General features: G+C 35.9%; 2 protein-coding genes across 2 annotated transcripts; both read right to left on the bottom strand.

Annotated features, from left to right (window-relative positions):
* On the bottom strand, nucleotides 1–4,121 carry LOC143571334 (pectin acetylesterase 8-like). The gene is made up of 12 exons (XM_077056785.1): nucleotides 4,010–4,121; nucleotides 3,828–3,910; nucleotides 1,627–1,759; nucleotides 1,457–1,536; nucleotides 1,272–1,358; nucleotides 1,069–1,193; nucleotides 910–970; nucleotides 777–830; nucleotides 605–682; nucleotides 410–515; nucleotides 193–335; nucleotides 1–120 (listed from the first exon to the last, which is right to left on the bottom strand). The coding sequence occupies exons 1-12, from the start codon at nucleotides 4,119–4,121 to the stop codon at nucleotides 31–33; spliced, it is 1,152 nt and encodes a 383-aa protein (XP_076912900.1). The 3' UTR covers nucleotides 1–30.
* A 7,752-nt stretch (nucleotides 4,122–11,873) lies between these two features.
* Nucleotides 11,874–14,148, bottom strand: LOC143571327 (pectin acetylesterase 8-like). The gene is made up of 11 exons (XM_077056783.1): nucleotides 14,005–14,148; nucleotides 13,684–13,899; nucleotides 13,515–13,594; nucleotides 13,306–13,392; nucleotides 13,091–13,215; nucleotides 12,896–12,956; nucleotides 12,749–12,802; nucleotides 12,569–12,646; nucleotides 12,386–12,491; nucleotides 12,126–12,268; nucleotides 11,874–12,034 (listed from the first exon to the last, which is right to left on the bottom strand). The coding sequence occupies exons 1-11, from the start codon at nucleotides 14,123–14,125 to the stop codon at nucleotides 11,945–11,947; spliced, it is 1,161 nt and encodes a 386-aa protein (XP_076912898.1). The 5' UTR covers nucleotides 14,126–14,148; the 3' UTR covers nucleotides 11,874–11,944.
* Nucleotides 14,149–18,293: the final 4,145 nt, after the last annotated feature.

Genomic DNA, 18,293 nt, shown 5'->3' with positions numbered 1-18,293 from the left:
TGTCATCATGAACATTCATACATAGCGAGCCTAACAATAGTGTGGATCCACATGCTCGGTATCAATCTTTTGGAACTCGCTTCTGTCATTATACCAATCATCAACTCCCTCTGCAATGGTCTGCAATTCCTCTCGTCTTAGAACAAAAATGTGAAACAATAATATATATATATTATAGCCAAAGCAGTTTACCTTATCGCCTAGTTTCGAAGTAGCATTTGCGAACCATGTTGATTCATCTGTTTGGCAGTGAGTGTAGCAAGTGTTTATAAACCGTCCTTCGGTTGGACTCTTAGTAACCGAATCAATCGACCCTAAAAATCCTGAACGGAACTCTGGAGCACAGATGGGAAAACAATGTCATGACAATGTTATATCAAGAATGAAATAAGGCAATTGCATTGATCACCTTGGAGTCGTTGAAGCTGCGATGTCGAACATTCTTTCAGATCATTTTTGCACTTAGTGAACTCACCATCCGGATCGGATTCATTTGTCGCAAACAAGTTGGCTACCTTGAAAAGTTTAAGGCAAAACAACTAATGAGAGGCAATTCACGTGTTATGATCGAATGTCACGAAATATATGTATATATAGAACTAACCTGCCATGTATCGAAAGCTGAGTTTACTACGAAAATAGGTGTGTTGATGTAAGGCATAGTGTATTCAGGGAAGAAACACTGCAATGGAAATTGAATTTTGAAAAATTAGTATAATTTTGATTTAAACGGAAACAAAGATTAATGGCCAAATTAGATCGATAAGCGGTCTTACTAAACCAGGTTTCATGTTTGAAGTGCATCCGGATGGTAAACTATTTGCCGATCCCTACAATGATAGAAAATTAATTCATTGTTTACAAAAGATAAACGTAAAGTCTTTGAACCTAGAGAACGAGAGGGAGTACATGTAAAGTGACGATTTTGTCAAAGTATTGCTCAAAACGGTACTCTCCAGATAGGTCTTTCCTGTTGAAACATTTGCATTAGTAAATCAATCGTGTTTGTTGCGAATGCTAAATTTATACTTGTGCACGCGTTTGAAAGAGAAAAAACAATGGACTTACACATGAGGAAAATAACCGGCATCCGCAATACATTTTACTTTAGTACTTGGTGAGAAGAATCCGTGAAACTTGTCACAAAGCAATATTGAAGCCAAACCACCAGCTGAACACCCGGAGAAAAGAACCTATCATATCGACATACGAATGCAGGTTATAAAGGTATAAATAGTATTTTCCTAATTAACCGAAGAAGGGCAAGTTACATTTTGTGCATCCTTCATTCCAATGCTCATTAGCTCCTCTACAATGGCATTAAACACCCTTGCACCTCTAAAGTATAGCTCATTGGCCTATATTAAAAGGGTAACATATCAAAAAATGTACTTTGTTATAATTAAGATTATCTGAGTTGGGGTTACGGTTTAAAGTTTAAGATTTATTGATTTACATGATCAACTTCTTCCACGTCTCCGGTAAATGATGACCCGTCACAATATCTCATGTACACCCGATTCCAGTTATAGAGGTCTGAAAGTAGAATGTTTCAACATTAAACTTACAAGAAATCTTAAAATTCGAATACTAAGTTTAGTATTTATGGTTAGGTCAAATCGGTACTAGGATTTTGATCTTGTTGATTGCTCAAAAGCCCAGTGAAGTTCAATTCATACATCAACTTTGATGATCCCAATCCGTAGGGCGACGTCTTTCTTCCAACACAATCTTCTACCGTATGACACCATCCTCCTGCCTAAAATGACATTACACGTGAGTGTTAATGTAAAAAAAATTACGTCAAGTAATCATAATAATCCACATAAAGATTGAAAGTATAGATCGCTTGCCAAGCATTCCGGCTTTACATCTAACAAATCTTGCAACTATATCTTAGGGAAAATAATGAGTCTAGGCATTTTGACCCACTTATTATTGAAGTTCAATTTACTAGCCTATTAAAAACTATAATCAGTTATCTAATAATGAATCATTACATGTAAACTTAAAAACCTTAATAATTATATGAAAACATGACATGTATACCTAAAAAGTGTCATATTTTTTCTGTAATAAGAAGATGCCATGTGAGTGTGACATTGCCATGTCGTGTTTTTAGCTTCGAAAAACACTAATGAAGCTTTTTGTGTCTGTGTCATCATTTGTTCTTTCATATGATAAATTCCAAACAATCAAATAGATACTAATAATAATAAAAATCATGAAAGTAGTCAATTTTTGTTTATGAGATATATACTTCAATGGTTATGAAAAATTTCACATATATAGTCATGGACTACATGACAATAAATTCACGTATCAACATGTACCATCGTATATAATGTAAGACTAAAATATTTGTTAGGGTATACAGGTTTAAGACCATGCTTAGTGGTTTTGTCTCAAAACGCTATACCTTTCTCTTCATTAGCCTGGAAGAAAGTCAACCCCATCGGACGTTTCCTACAAAACTTTCAAACCAAAATTCACCCAAAAACAGCCCGGAGGCAGTGTGCCCGGGCGCTTTAAGGCTTTCCAAAACGCTCGACTATATACGCTAATTGATGCCAAAAATTAGAAATTTGACTCGGGTAGAAGATAAAAGACATTTATTATACTTTTCAAAGTTAACCCAATATTATATTCACGTGCGTGAAAACAATGGAAAAAAAAGGACTAATTTTCAAACTGAAAGACATCCTTGAATCTTAAAATCATGCGATAATCAAAATCTCATATCGTCTTTTAGCACTTACCTCTGATCAAAGCATATTTCGGTCTCAAATATTAAATAACACGCGAGTAACACATAATAAATTTATCGGTGTTCACTGTTCCGTTTGAAACTGTGAAACCGTTTATTGATTTGGTTTCACGGTTGAAACCGAAGCTGACCTTAAATGTTGAATGCATTTTGAAATTTTAACTATTTACTTATTTAGTATTAGATATTTACTATTAGATAAAGTTAAAATATAATTAGGCAAATTTTATCTAAAACGAGAGTAATCTTGTCTATTATAACTTTAGTTTAATCTAATTTCCAGTATGATTTTTGTCATTTTTTGTTCATATTATGATTTTGAATTTCTATTTATTCCAATAAGGTTTATCATTTTTGTCACCAAAATTATCTTGAGGTAATGTATTAGTTGGTGCTTAGTTTGAAGTGAATGCATAAATAGATTAATAATTCTTATTTTAAACTCAATTTATTGAAGTACAAATTAAATCCGAACCTAGTAATGGTTCGGTTTGGTTGGGTTTTAAATTTCAATGGTACAATTTCGATTTTCGATGACAAAAAAACGTTACTAACGGTTTGGCTCATGGTTATATTTAAAACCATCGAAACCAGACCATAAACACCCCCATGTAAAATATTATTTTTTTATTTCGAAAAAGTCTATGTATCATACTCAAATTAAAGAGAATAAAATGCTCATTTTTACGGTGCAAAAATTTTAACAAATAAATTAACATATGAAAAAGTTTTGACCATTCAAAAATCATGAGGAAAGTTGAGTTATAAGTAACATTATATAAGAATATATAGGTAAATATTATATAACCAAATTTGTAACTATTCATTAAAATTACAAAATTTACATAATTCGAGAGATAAAAATTATAACTATTTCTATGTGCTTTAATTTTGTCAATCTCTTAATATTAAGCGTCTATATACAACCTGCAGTAATTTGCTTCTTTTTTTTAACAATTGTCATGAGAGGACCAGAAAATCTTATTTTGATTTAGGCCTCTAAAATCATTGAGCCAGCCTTCTTATTTACGTAAAAAAATTGGTGTGATTCATGTCATACCTGCATATGAACCAACCACTTGTTGACGCCATCTCCAAATCCTTGATCAAACTGGTACGCAGGTGGGCTTCCATCCAAACAAACTACACCATCAACAAATGTCATCATTACTTAATTCATGAATTTACAACTGTATGCTACTAGAATTATGAATTTATATATATAATAGGAAAAAAGAGCACCTGCTCCTTTGGCTACAGCGCTTTCAATAATGGTTAACTTCACCTCCTCAGAACTTTGGATGTTTAGAAACAACATCACACAGACTACAAATGTCCATCTTAATGTAACCATTCTTTTTCTTGTTTCTAACGGTGGTGTAAGCTTCGATATATATATGCATGTATCATGAGTATGATATATGTGTGTGTGAAAAGGGTGGTTCGATTAAGATCCCTTAAGTATAAATGTAACTAATATGATGCCCTTCGAGTTTTAATATTGTCATGATGACTCCTTCGGTTTGGATTTATGGAAAATGTTATATGACAACCCGCTAATGCGTTTAATTACATCTTTATTATTAGCATGTTAACACTCTTCAACTCGTTTGTGATCACTTAATTAATCTGCTTACAACTTGTGTACAGGCATTTGCAAGCCAACAACTTTTTTTTTTGGCATGTATATCAACTTATTTAGATAAAAGAATTATATGTCGTGGTTTAATTATGATCGGATTTAGTTGATGTACTCTTTGATACGAGTAACTATAAGAGTTGTGTTTGGGTTTCACTTACACCAGTGAGAACGCTTGAACGAAAACACGGACGGGGCGGACTCGATATGTATTAGAAGTTTCATGTTCAACATAGTAAACTTTAAGATTAATTAAAATTAAACCCAAAGGTGTAAATACATAAGTTTCCAATAGTATGAGGTGAAAATGAAAGTTTGAGAGGAACTGAATGCTGCGGTTTCATGCAAATAAATTCATTAACTAAAAATGAGTAAATGCTTATTAATTAAAAGTAAGTAAAGAAACAATAATTAATCGGGGTTATAAAAAAGTATAAATAATTAATATTCTGTTTTTTCTCTAAGTTATTGAATTAAACCTTTAATGATCTTATTAACTGATAATTTTTGAAAAGTAAATAGAAATATTAATTATGAATTTATACATATCATAACTTTAAAGCTTGTCAGGAATTTGATATGTTTGTTTGTAAGTGTGTGCATAAAAGTATAAAGAAAAAATCGTAACTGAAAGTAGACAAATTAAAAAAATCAAACAAAAATAACTGAAATGAAACAAAATTCAAAAAAACCGAACCAAAGATGCAAACACACATACATGTATGTGTTGCTATAACAAGAAAAATTCAAATCTTATTTGTCTATTTTTTTTAATCAATCACTCATATATTTATTTTTAAATATTGTGTTTCTCACATGCTCACACATAGCCTATTAAAAAATGTAAATGGGTCAGGTATTGCCGTATTGGTAATGTCAATCCCATACTCGGTTGTAAAACCATGTCTTATAATACTGACTCAATACTAGCTCGTTAGGTATTGACCATACCCACGGGCATCCAATATACCATTTAGTTTGTTAAAAGACATTTTTTTTACCATTATAATTATTTTATGCCTTCTTAATATATAACTATTACAAATTAAAAGAATAACATGTAGCATACATCTTAGTGCTTTCATAATAAATAATATGATTATAAATTTTATAACATTTTATGTATACAACATGTCAACATACAATACTAAATATTTGATCAGATTCTATGATATACCTGTAACCTATTTTGGTTGTCTCGGGTTTTTTCTATCATTACTATACCTTATGTACATAAAAACCATCAAATTAATTTGTTCATTTATTTTTTGAGTACCATGTGTAAGTTATGTATGTTACTATTAGTAGAAAATCGCATGATATTGTGGCGACGACCATTCACAACATGTATCACGCAACAATGCAGATCAAAAGCAAAAATATTCCACTAAATAGTTTGAATGAAGCACCTTAATAAAAAGGTTATCGCATTTTCAAACATCTCATACTCCATAAACTGAAAATCACTAAAATTGATTAATTGAATCAACAAAGAAAAACGTTGACTTTTGCTTGTAACATCTTTTTCGTATTAGCATGATCTGTCCATTTAGTTCTTGATAATTTCTTGACAACATATTTTCACAAGTTCCCATTATGCTCCTAGATTTCTCCAGCCATAAGCTATAATTAAATCAATTACAACACATGGCTTATCTCAGGTCGTACCGGGTTTAGGCTTTAGTATAAACGAGTTCAGGTCAGTTTCGTTCTGAATCAGCAAACCCGTTCATGTCAACCTGATGGGTTCATGTGTTGACCTTTTTAGCCCATTTAATTTTAATTATATATTTTTAGGTGTGTTAACTGTCATGATCAATAAAATTGGTTGGGTTATACAAAACTTTAAAAACAAAAGAGGTTTGACTTTTAACGTTCATAAGTAAAATATAAGTGTTTTACACATATTTGTACATATTGTTATAAAACTGTAACTAGTGACCGATTCAAGATTTTTTTGTCAATGGGGTCCTATTTATTCGGTTTTCAAAATTTTCGGATCAGTCATTAATGTTTGGGTCGGGTCGAGGCGAGAAACATAATAAAGCATAGAACTGCAATGTCATTCGAAACGAGAAAGTAGAAAGAATCCAGATTAGAAACTAGATGGAACATTGACTTTTTAATTCATTTTTATTCACACCCGGAAAACATAAACGTAAGCTATATATATAGTCTTACATGCGGGAAACGTCTGGTAAGGTTTGAACATGCAACCTCTCAAAAGTGAAATAAGGGAGTTTCCACCAAACCAGTTAAATATTATTATTATTATTGGTTCCAAGTATTAATTTTTATGGGGTCCTTACAAAATTTAATATACCGCATCTAAGGAATTTTTAAAAAACATTGAGATCCTGGATCATACCTATGTGAGTCTGTCCTTGACCGTAACTTCAAAGTATTAATATGCCAACAAAAACAATAATAAATAAATGTAAAGAAAATGGTTAAACAGATCGTGTTTGTGTCATCCCGTGAGTGTTCGTGTCAGGTTCGGTCTTCTAGGATTGGACATAAACAGCCCGCGAAAACAACATGTTTAAACATCCCTTACCCCTAGTTATAATATGTTTGAACATTTTTCTCTTAACCGACAAATTATTTGACTTCGGTATTCATGTATAAGTTGATTCCAGTTAATCTTCATCCACCTCACAATCTTGTTCTTCTAGCTCTTTAAGCTTATCTTGGAGTTCCTTAATATTCTTTTGCAAATCTATTTTAAAAGCTTTATCATCTTCTGAAATACCATAGCCCAAGTAGAGGTGACAAGTTCAACCCGTTTATTAGTTTGAGATAAAATATATATGTACGTCGCTCGATTTGGGATATGCGAAATCGCAAACGAAAAATGCAAAAATGATTCTTGGTTAATTACTTTATGAGGAGTGAGGGCAATTTAGGTCATTAATTTTTGGCAATTTGGTTAATTACTTTATTAAGGTAAATTGTGATTTTGTTTTGTTGATTTCTTAATTAGTTATTCGATATGTTATTTATTAATTTGTTATATTTGGGTGATACTGATGAAGTTTACAGATGAATTGCAACAGGTTTATTGTTCACTTTTGGCCAGGTTATTACAAAATGCTGCTCCTTTTAATTTGTTAATACAGTAGCCCATAGATCAAACTAGTAAAAGTTTCTTACAGCATGAATTCGTGTTTGGTCAAAACTTCAATTTAGCCTTGGAGTTGATTCGTTTTCTAGTTACTTTTGGATTTACTAGATCATTATTTGCCATTGAGGATTTTGGAATTTTGTTTCTGATGCTTAGCTAAACTGATCAAAATAGCAACTCTGATCAAACTTCAAGGACCAAAACAACAATTTACTAAATATTTTATGTAACGTTGTATTTGTTTTCTTAATAAGTTAATTAGATTTTTATAAATAACTTCTTTTGGTATAAAAGTGGCTTCAATATTATAAGTACATGCAAAATGTGGTTATAACGTGGAAATGTAAGAATTTGTAAGGATATTTGTTCACGAACACATTATTTTTTAACAAACGAACATGAACAAAGCCTTGTTCGTGTTCGTTAGATTTATTTATAGCTTTAGGTGGGAGGGTGTGTTTAAGTCGGGTTAGGGTGCGTCCATACGGGAAACATGCCTAGGGTGTTCTCAAAAATTTCCTTTTTTCTTGTGTATTTATTTATTATTTATCTCAATTCCAAACAACAAAGAGAACAAAACCTGAAATGCTACCTCGCACCAATGGTCGATCCAAACTAGTGTGTTATGGCTACCTTTAATCCCTCGCTTCAGATTTATGCTTAAGTCAACTCTTAATTCTTTAACTTCTCTCGAAATGTTTATATATGTTTCCATGGACATTGAATGTATACCTTTGCTGGGATAAATGATCACAATCTTACCAAATGACGAATACCCAAATTATCTTTCTCCAAAGCTCGTCTTTCTCATTCTTAAATTTCCACCACCATGTTGAAAGCATCACAAGATTTGTTTCTTTTCACGAGCCTACCCCAAGTCCCCCTTTATTCACCGATGAGACAACTTTACTCCATGCCAATTTTGCCTCCTCCTCTGACCCGCCCCGTCCCAAAAGAACACCCTTCGAATTCTATCAAGTTTCTTTAACGCCCCTTTCGGAGCCTTGTACAAAGAAAAATAGTAGGTTGGAAACGCGTTAAACATCGACTGTATTACCGTAAGCCTTACCCTAGTTGAAAATTTTTAGCTTTCCATATTGATAACAGTTTTTAAATAGTTCTGCCACGGATCCCACAAACCCACAAGTTCATATTCCCCGATCTTTCTGTAGCCTCCACCTGGATCCCATATAACCAGCTTATTTTTAACCCGAACACCAAATTAAAACATCTAAGTTTCCACCTTAAATTCTGCACGTTTTCCGTGTTCCAATCTCTTACAAAAATAACGCTGTCAACGTATAAAAAGTGACACCAACGGTGACCCACTTGATAATTTTAAGCGATAATTTCCAAAATAGTTCAAAACTTGAGAGAGAATATCATAATAGTCCAAAAGTGATTAAAATTCCCAAAATAGTCCATACAAACTTATCTGCAGCGTGACATTGGTACTCGTGACGTGAGATTTGATTAACCACTCACAGATTGACACGTGTAAAGGTAACATGAAAGTTACAACAAAATCTGTCTGCACCGATAGTTTTCTATCCAAAATCATCTTCTGAAAAACTATGGTTTTCGAATGAAAGTTATTGGCCCGTGAGTTTTCAAAAAAAGTCGAAATTCGCGTTTCTTTGAAATTCATCTCCTTCGACGCCTTTCAGGTGAATTTAGTCTCCAACGTGAAATTTCAAAAAGTTGCAAAAAAAAGATACTTTTGCAGTGAAGTTAGTCTTGTCCGATGATTTTCAAAAAAGTTTTTAAAAAACCGATAAATTTACAAAAAAAAATCAAAAAAATTTAAAAAAACGATAATTTACCTCTGAATTTTATCACCTCCGTTGATTTTCATTAAAGTTTTATAAATCCGAATAATGTGGTGGCGTTGATAGCCGAAAGACAAGGACACATGCACCAATCAGCTGGTGTCCCTGATGATTGAGTGCTATGTACCTTATGTCCAAGGCTTGATGCAAAATTACTATCGGGGGTCTCACCGGAAGCAGCCTCTCTATCCCTATGGGATATAGGTAAGGCTGTCTACATCTTACCCTCCTCAGACCCTACCATAACATTGCTATTGGTGGGATATACTGAGTACGATGATGATGGTGATGATGATGATATTATGTTTTCTCTTATACGTTCTTCCATTTCAACAAAAATCTCTTGTAAAACAATGAAATTTAAGAGAGGTGATAGGATGTAAGTTGTTTATATGGGTTCCGGGTTCGTCGGTTCGTTTTATGATGTCAACATAGTGTCACGGGTTGGGAAGAACTATATCATTTAGTTTTGTACCCTGCTTGAAGATGACCAGTCTGGGTTTCTTAGAGAGTTTGTGACGGCCGATAAAATAAGGCCAAAGCCTGCTGATGTTGTTGTTAGTGACTTTGTTCTTGGCCAGAAGGTGGATGTTTTTGCAAACGATGGTTTGTGGGTTGGTCGAATTGTTAGAAAAATCGGGGAACTAAGTATAGATTTAAATTAAAAAACATCGGATCCAATATTTTTCAAATAAAACTCATCGGATATGACAACGTGAGCTCAATCATGCCGGAAAAGATGTTTTTATACAAAAAAACCATCGGATTCAAAATATTTGTAAGAAAATTCATCGGATCTTACGTGGGCCCAATTCTCACGAAAAAGATAAGTTTCATATTAAAATCATCGAAAAAGATGAGTTTCATATCAAACACATCGAATCTGACAATTCTCATTTCAATGCAAAAAAACATGAGTTTCATATCAAAATTAATTTTTTTCTAATAACTATTTTTTTTATGCAAAAAAAAAAAACTTTCATCTAAAAACCATCGAATTTAAATACTTTGTAAAAAAATCTATCTTTTATGACAACTTTTCTTTTTATGCGAAAAAAAAGATGAAATTTACCTGAAATGCGTCGGAGAATATGAATTTCAAAAAAACACGAATTTCGTCTTTTATTGAAAACTCACGGGGCCAATAACTTTCATTCGAAAACCATGGTTTTTCAGAAGATTATTTTGTATAAAAACTATCGGCGTAGACAGATATCGTTGTAACTTTCACGTTACCTTTACACGTGTCAATACGTGAGTGGTTAATCAAATATCACGTCACGAGTACCAATGTCACGCTGCAGATAAGTTTGTATGAACTATTTTGAGAATTTTAACCACTTTTAGACTATTATGGTATTCTCTCTCATGCTTTGGACTATTTTGACAATTCTTCCTAATTTTAATATGGCAATTATATTTTCACAAAAAAATTTAGGAAAAAGTTTAATTGGTCCTATTCATGCCCAATTGCCAATTGGGGTTGGTTTGGAATATGATAACTCACACTGAAACACGGATCTCCATTACAATGTTCAAGGCCTTTGTCGTACCTGCTAGCCGCCCAGCCGACACAAATAATACCGTAGACACGGACCGCAAATCTCACTTTCTTTTATAACTAAAACATGTCATATTTAGATATTAAATAAACGAAAACTATGCAAATATGTATATACTGGTATGCGTAATTCAGATATGAGACAATTCAAGTTAGTTTCTTAAGTTTTACTCTTCTTTTTTTTTTTACTTACTAGAGGTGTTAATTTTGTAATTCTACTAACTTAAAAGCCGAGTTCGTTACTAGAACTTAAACTCGACATGTGTATTTGCGTTTTGGCATGTAAATAATCCTTTTAACTCACAAACGTTTAAAATCTTTTATATTTTGCATATTTACAAGTCTAAGTCATCTACAAACAGTCAAACATTTGAAATTACACAATATAATTTGAAGTTCATTTTTCTTTTTTAACCTTTAAGCTTTACATAAAATAGTCAACAAGTTTAAGATTTGACAAAAAATAAATATAAAGGCCCTTAAACGATTTATTGTAAAGGTTAATCTCATAAATAAAAGTATAAGTAGTAATACAATGAATATCTATCAGTATCAACCTCACAACTTCTAGTTCAAGCTTTACATCATAAGTTCTTAACATAAATGTTGGAAGAATATTACTTTGGGTTGACAACAAGAAGGACAAAGGATATGGTCTGTGTGCAATCGATAAGTCCGTGATCTAACTATGAAAACAAAGAAATTGGATGCAATACGATAATGGAGGGACCCACAACTCCAAAACTTGGTTATCCTTTTTAAATATAAAACATTTTATAAGTTGTATTTTTCAGGTTAAAGTTGTAACACACGCTCAATCAATCTTAACCATATATTAATAACTTCATTCATTATAATAATTATATGTAAATTACAATTATTAATTCATTAAGTGCATAACTATGACGTAGTTAACATTCATAGATGTATTTATTTAACAAGATAACAATAAACAATACGTACTAATACAGTTTAAGAAAGTTTTGTATCTTCGTATGCTAAATTTTTCATAATTGTGTGGAGCCTAACAATACTGTGGATCCACATGATCGGTATCGACCTTTTGGAACCCATTTTTGTCGAAGAACCAATCACCCGCTGCCTCTGCCATGCTCTGCAATGTTTCGCGTTTTGGATCAAAATGTGAAATACTTGCCATTTTTCGAGAAATATTAAAGCGAAAACACAAGTAACAAAGAAAATACCTTGTTTTGCAATTTCGAAGTAGGCTTTTCATACCATATTGTTTGGTCAGTTTCACAATGAGTGTAGCAATTGTTAATAAACATTCCTTTAGTTGAACTATTAGCAACAACCGAAATCGCCCCTAGAAAATCTGACCGAAAATCTGTAGCATAAATGGAGAATGAGAAAAGGATTCAAATTTTGTTTTTATCAAGATTATTTATTTTATTTGGGTAAAGGTTAAAATAAAAAAGGAAATAAAGGTAATTGCATTGATCACCTTCTAGTCGTTTGCGTTGGGGGGGTGTGCATTGTGACAAATCATTTTTGCACTTGGTGAACTCACCTTTTGGATCGGCTTCATAAGATGACAAAATATAGAACACCTTGAGTAAAACAAATAACACTAATTAGAAACAACATATTATGATCCAATGCCACGAAATAGTGATACAAAACCGACCTGCCATGTATCGTAAGCCGAGTTTACTACGAAGACAGGCGTCTTAATATAAGGCATAGCGTATTGAGGGTAGAAACACTGCAATGACAATCGAATTTTGACCAACATGTAAGGCTTTGAGTCAAACAAGTACGTACACGAAAACAAAAATAAACCGAATTAGATGGATATCGTGCTTACTAAGCCAGGTTTTATATTCGAAGTACATCCTGATGGTAAATTTTTTGCGGATCCCTACAATTATAGCAATTGAATAAGTGTTTATAAGACACAAATGAACTCATTGAACTCGAGTGAAAGAAAGTGAGTTAGCGAGATAGAGATTACATGTAATGTTACGACTCTGTCATAGTATTGTTCAAAACGATACTCTCCAGAGAGGTCTTTCCTGTTGAAACCTTTGCATTAGTATCATGTTGATACAATAAGTAAAACAACTTGTTTTGTTGCGAACGATAGATTCTCTATAAATACGGTATGTGTGTGACAAGTGTGTGAAGACAGAAAAATCAATGGGCTTACACATGGGCAAAATAACCGGCATCAGGAACACATTTTACTCTAGTATTTGCTGGAAAGTATCCACGAAACTTGTCACAATTCAATATTGCTGCCAATCCACCAGCCGAACACCCAGAGAGAAGAGCCTATCGATATTTTGTTACACGTTTAGTTAAGCATGTTTATTAGCAAAAACGGATAACATTTTCGAGCGAATCAAAAAGAGGGCAGGTTACATTTTGTGCATTCTTCATTCCAAGGCTCATGAGTTCTTCAACAATGGCATTGAACACCCTTGCACCTCTAAAGTATAAGTTGTTCACCTATAATAATCAAATGGTAAACATCAACTGAGTCATAGTCCAGGGTTCAGGGTCTATGGTACGTATAAAGTAATTTATTTATGTATATAGTGTTGAACAACGTATACAATTAAACAACTTACAAGATCAACTGCTTCTACATCTCCAGTAAACGATGACCCGTCACAATATCTCATATAAACCCTATTCCAATTATAGAAGTCTGAAAATAGAATGTATCCGACATTATAATAAAAACATTAAACCTTAAAACCGCAAAACAGTTAAAGCAAATATTAATTAGATCCATACTAGGATTTTGATCTGATCTATTGCTCAAGATCCCGGAGAAGTACAACTCCGGCATCAACTTGGATGATCCCAATCCGTTGTTCATTGTTTTCCGGTAAACGCAATCTTGTATTGTATCACACCATCCTCCTCCCTGTATATGAATCAACCAACTGTTGGCACCATTTCCATATCCTCTTTCGAGCTGGTACGCGGGTGGGCTTCCATCTAAACAAACTGCACCATCAATATAACTCATCATTTCTTTATAAGTTCACAACTTTTGTAACTAGAAAAATAAAATAAAATAAAATAAATAAAATGAAATGAAAAAACAAAAACCTGCTCCTTTGGAAACAGCACTTTCAATGATTGTTATCCCCACCTCCTCTGAACTTTGTATGTTTAGAAATATTATTACAAAAACTGTAAATATACATCTAAGACTTTTTAATGTAACCATTATTTCTTTGTAACAAAAAACCCAAAAAGATTTGTGCTAGAAAACGGTGTTGTAAGTGTTTTTTGTGTTTGTAAAAAAGGTGTGTTTTTAAGGAATCTTCAGCTAGACAGCAACGTTGTTGTTCGACTAAAAGTGGGGGATCGATGGGTCGAAGGAATGTGATAGGTGGGTCTATTTATAGGAGTGAGAAAGTTTGATTATGATTCATGTAGTATCAAGTAAATAATATGATACCCCTTGAGTTTCAGTATTTGTCATGACAACTCCTTTTTTAGTTTATGGAAAATATGATGTCAACCGAGCCGGGGGGCCCTGGGTGGGCAGGGGTGGTTCGTTTGCAAACTGGCCAAAGCGGCTTAGCTCATTATGTTAAGCAGCTGAAATGTTGAGTTCGGGCTTGATCTACTATAAGCTCAAGCTTGTTCGATTAGTTTAAAATGTATTATTTAATTAATTTGAATTTTTAATATAAATTAAGATGTAAAATAGGAGATGTAATCCTATTTTACGGGTTGTTGTTTGAAAACAAATCTAATCATGTTTACATATATGCCTTCCCTTGTATTCACCATATATAATTACAATGTAATCTTCTATTTTGGAGATAATATTACAAAATTACAGCCACAATTGAGATTAAATAAGAGGTCAAATCCTATTTTACATTTATTCTATTGTTAATATTGATATATATCAGGAATATATCGATGTATAATTCATAAACTAATTTATAAATTGTGTAATTATCAATATATATGTATTAAAATTTAGGTTTTACTTCTATGAACAGGCGAGCCAAAAAACTAGCTAATAATCGAGCTTAGCTTAGTGAAGAAACACTAACCGAACCCCGGGCAGGTTACTGGTAACCTGGGGGTTGGAGAGATGTTTCCCACGAGGGGTTAGACCCTTGGAAGATGGTTCTTCTGATAACCTGCAAAACAGACACCGTGAGCTCGTCACTGAGAAGGGGGGGGTTCCTCCTTGTGACCACCCTCCGGCGTGAGAATCAGACTAGATTGCTCTTTAAATATAAAAGTATATTAAGAGATTGCTAGAGCAGATATCAGGTATAATATGATGATAATGTAGTGAGATATGATAAGATGAGATGGTCATACCATCTGTGGTATTTATAGCCGAAGGTAGGTTTCCAAAGAGGTATGGCCGGCTGCAACAGTGTTCCTGTTCCACCAACAGTAGCCTACGCACGTGCCCTGCTGGTAGTTGGTGGGTAGGTAGCGGCTGATAGCGACCAGGCCTGCTGTACACTATTCCTGTTCCACCAACTGACGGCTACGCACGTGGTATGGCAGTAGTTGGTGAGTAGGCAGCGGCTAATAGTGACATATAGTGTAGGAGCATGCTGCTCGCCATACTGTTGTCCATAAGCTGTCGTATCTTTAGTCAGATCTTTTTCCCATACCTCGTCAGGTATAGTACAGAAGATCTTCCCGTATCGTACGGACTGGCTTATTTGGGCGAGAGTATTCCCCCTCCCGCCCTTGTGCGGGATTGTTCCCGGCTTCGCTCATTCCTTCAGGTGACACTGAGTGAGAGCTAAGTGCCTTGTGCGTGTAGCCTTGCTGCGCGGGTGGCCTTCTCTAATGGCTTGTATCCGAGGCTGCGGGGACAGGCGGAGTCCTTCACCATTGGGAGGCATTTCCTGCGGGACCAGCTTGCGTACTGCGCGTAAGGACGTCACGTCTCTGAGCATGGTTGGTCCTGCGGATCCAGTTGGTTTCTGCGCAGACGTTCCTCTTCAAGGTGAGTCTTGCGGGTCCAACTGGGCTCTGCTGGGACCTACCTCTTCAAGTCCCCCCAGTCCAATGTTCTTCTCATGAGTGTTTAATAAAGTGAGGTGAACTTTTGGACTTAAGCAAAGGGTTTTGAAAAGGGTTTTTTAAGGTTTTCCATGGGGATTCCTCCCGCGGAAGTCCTTGTCACTTGCAGAAATTCCCGAGTTTCCTGCTTGGTCTTTGGGTATGATGCGGGTAGGCTGTAACCTCCTCGCAAGTCAGGAGCGTTGAGTCCCACTTGTGTGGATTCTCCGTGAGGTTTTGGTAGTTTTGAACATAGTGATCAATTATGTTAAAACCACCAATTCCATCCTGGAGCTTCAAACAACGTAGTTCTCGACGTTCCCGCTATGCGGGGTTGTTATTTCCGTTTCCGCAAGCATTGCCCAGAAGATCCTTCTTGGTTTTAATTCCCAGCGGAGCGCTAGGTATGTGAAGGGTTTTGCCTTAACACTGTACCTACGCTCGTCTTACGGTTACTTTACTTCCAAGGTATTCCTGGCGTCAATTCCCTGCGGGTGCTAGGTATGTGAAGGGTTTTGCCTTTACACTGTACCCGCACCCGTCTTATAGTTACTTGGTTGCCGAGGTATACTTGGCTTCAATTCCCTGCGGGTGCTAGGTATGTGAAGGGTTTTGCCTTAACACTGTACCCGCATCCGTCTTACGGTTACTTGTTGGCCAAGGTTTTCTTGGCTTCAATTCCCTGCGGGTGCTAGGTATGTGAAGGGTTTTGCCTTAACACTGTACCCGCATCCGTCTTACGGTTACTTGTTGGCCAAGGCAAGGGGTATTTTCCCGCTTACTTTTTAATACTTTCGAAGTTTGAATTTTGAAATTCGAAGAGTTGGTGAAAAGATAAACCTCTGAAACGTCGTGCGACGGTTTCTTCTGACTGTGTCAGGACGTGCAGGAAGTTATGGTGACGTGACAGAACATGGTCATTCCAGTCGCTTTTTCAGGCGCGTGGGAGCGATTTTTCGGGCGCGTGGCCGCGAAATTACTGGCACACGTCCTTTCAACAGCTGTTGCCAGCTTGCTTTTTGCCACGTGTCATAGTTTCATTGCACATTTGATTTCTCTCTCCTCCGCATTAAATTCACCGCATTAATTGCGATTACTATATAAAGGGGGAGAGGGTTATTTGCAATTCACACTTTCCACTTTCATCTCTTCTTCTCAAGTAATTTCCGGCGAATTTTTCTGTTCAGTAAAGCTTTACCCTGAAATCTCTTTTCATCTTTCTTTCACCATGTCTTCTCATGATGCTGATGACCAGAAGACTGCTGGCGAATGCCAGTGCTCTCTTCCTGTCGATCTGTACCAGTATATCGTCAGGAAGTTCATGCTCGAGTCTCTCGAGCCTGAGTTTCCTGAACCCCACCATACTGTGTACGATGCCCCTAGTGGCAAGATCGGGGTTTATGCTGCATTCTTTGTCTACGGGAACCTTAGGTTTCCGTTGACAAAGTTTGTGTACCGTGTCCTAGAGAGGCACGGTGTGCACCTGACAGAGGTGCACCCCATGGCCATTGCCAAGGTCCGGCACTTTGAGTGGGTGTGCCGGATACTGGGCCTTGAGCCCCTCGTTGATCGCCTGATGACCTTCTATACATGGAGGTGCATCCAAGGGTGGTACACTCTTACAACCCGTATCAAGGGTTTAAAGATTTGTACCACCAAGCGGAGTCTTCGCTCATGGAGAAGAGAGTTCTTCTTCATATCCGCTCGCGCCATCCCCATCGCCATGAAGTTCAAGAATGGCCAGGCGCTTCCGAACCTTCCCGCCCTCAACTACGAGGAGGCGGAATGGTTCTCGAAGATTTCCCGGGTCCAGTCCCCGGTTTTCCGTTTTCCGGAGTCGGCGATGGTGATGTTGGGGATGAGCCGGGTGTGGAAGGCGGCGAATACGGATAAGGTTCCGATCGTCCTTGAATATGGTTCGAACTCTGTCCCTTATGGTACGTCTTGTTTCATTTTGCTGACTTCGATTTTTACTAACTTTCTTGTTGATTTCAGAGGGGAACGATCTTCAGTCGCTCCTGAACCCGCGGGAGGAAGATGGTCCCGCGCGGATGGGTACTCGTGCTCTGGACGAGAACGAGTTGCCCATCTTAGAGCAGACCGCGGGTCGGTTCGTGGAGGTTTACCCGCCAGGCCAAGAGATCCTGAGCCACCGACGGCCAGGTAAGCCTATCTTCTACCCTGAACCTCTCAATGCTGTGCCTGCTGCTGGAGTTCATGACATTTCTTCTTCTGAGGAATCCGCAGAAGGTCCTCCACTGGTGCGGAAGAAAAAGGCTGCCGTCGGGAAGGGCAAGGAGAAGGTGGCCTCTACGGCCGACCCGGTAATCCTATCTGACTCGGAG

The sequence above is a fragment of the Bidens hawaiensis genome, unplaced genomic scaffold (assembly GCF_021521415.1).
Source record: "Bidens hawaiensis isolate Kalapana, Puna unplaced genomic scaffold, B.hawaiensis_p1.1 tig00025353_1, whole genome shotgun sequence".
NCBI classification, from domain to species: Eukaryota; Viridiplantae; Streptophyta; class Magnoliopsida; order Asterales; family Asteraceae; genus Bidens; species Bidens hawaiensis.
This window is presented reverse-complemented; position numbering and strand designations above follow the sequence as displayed.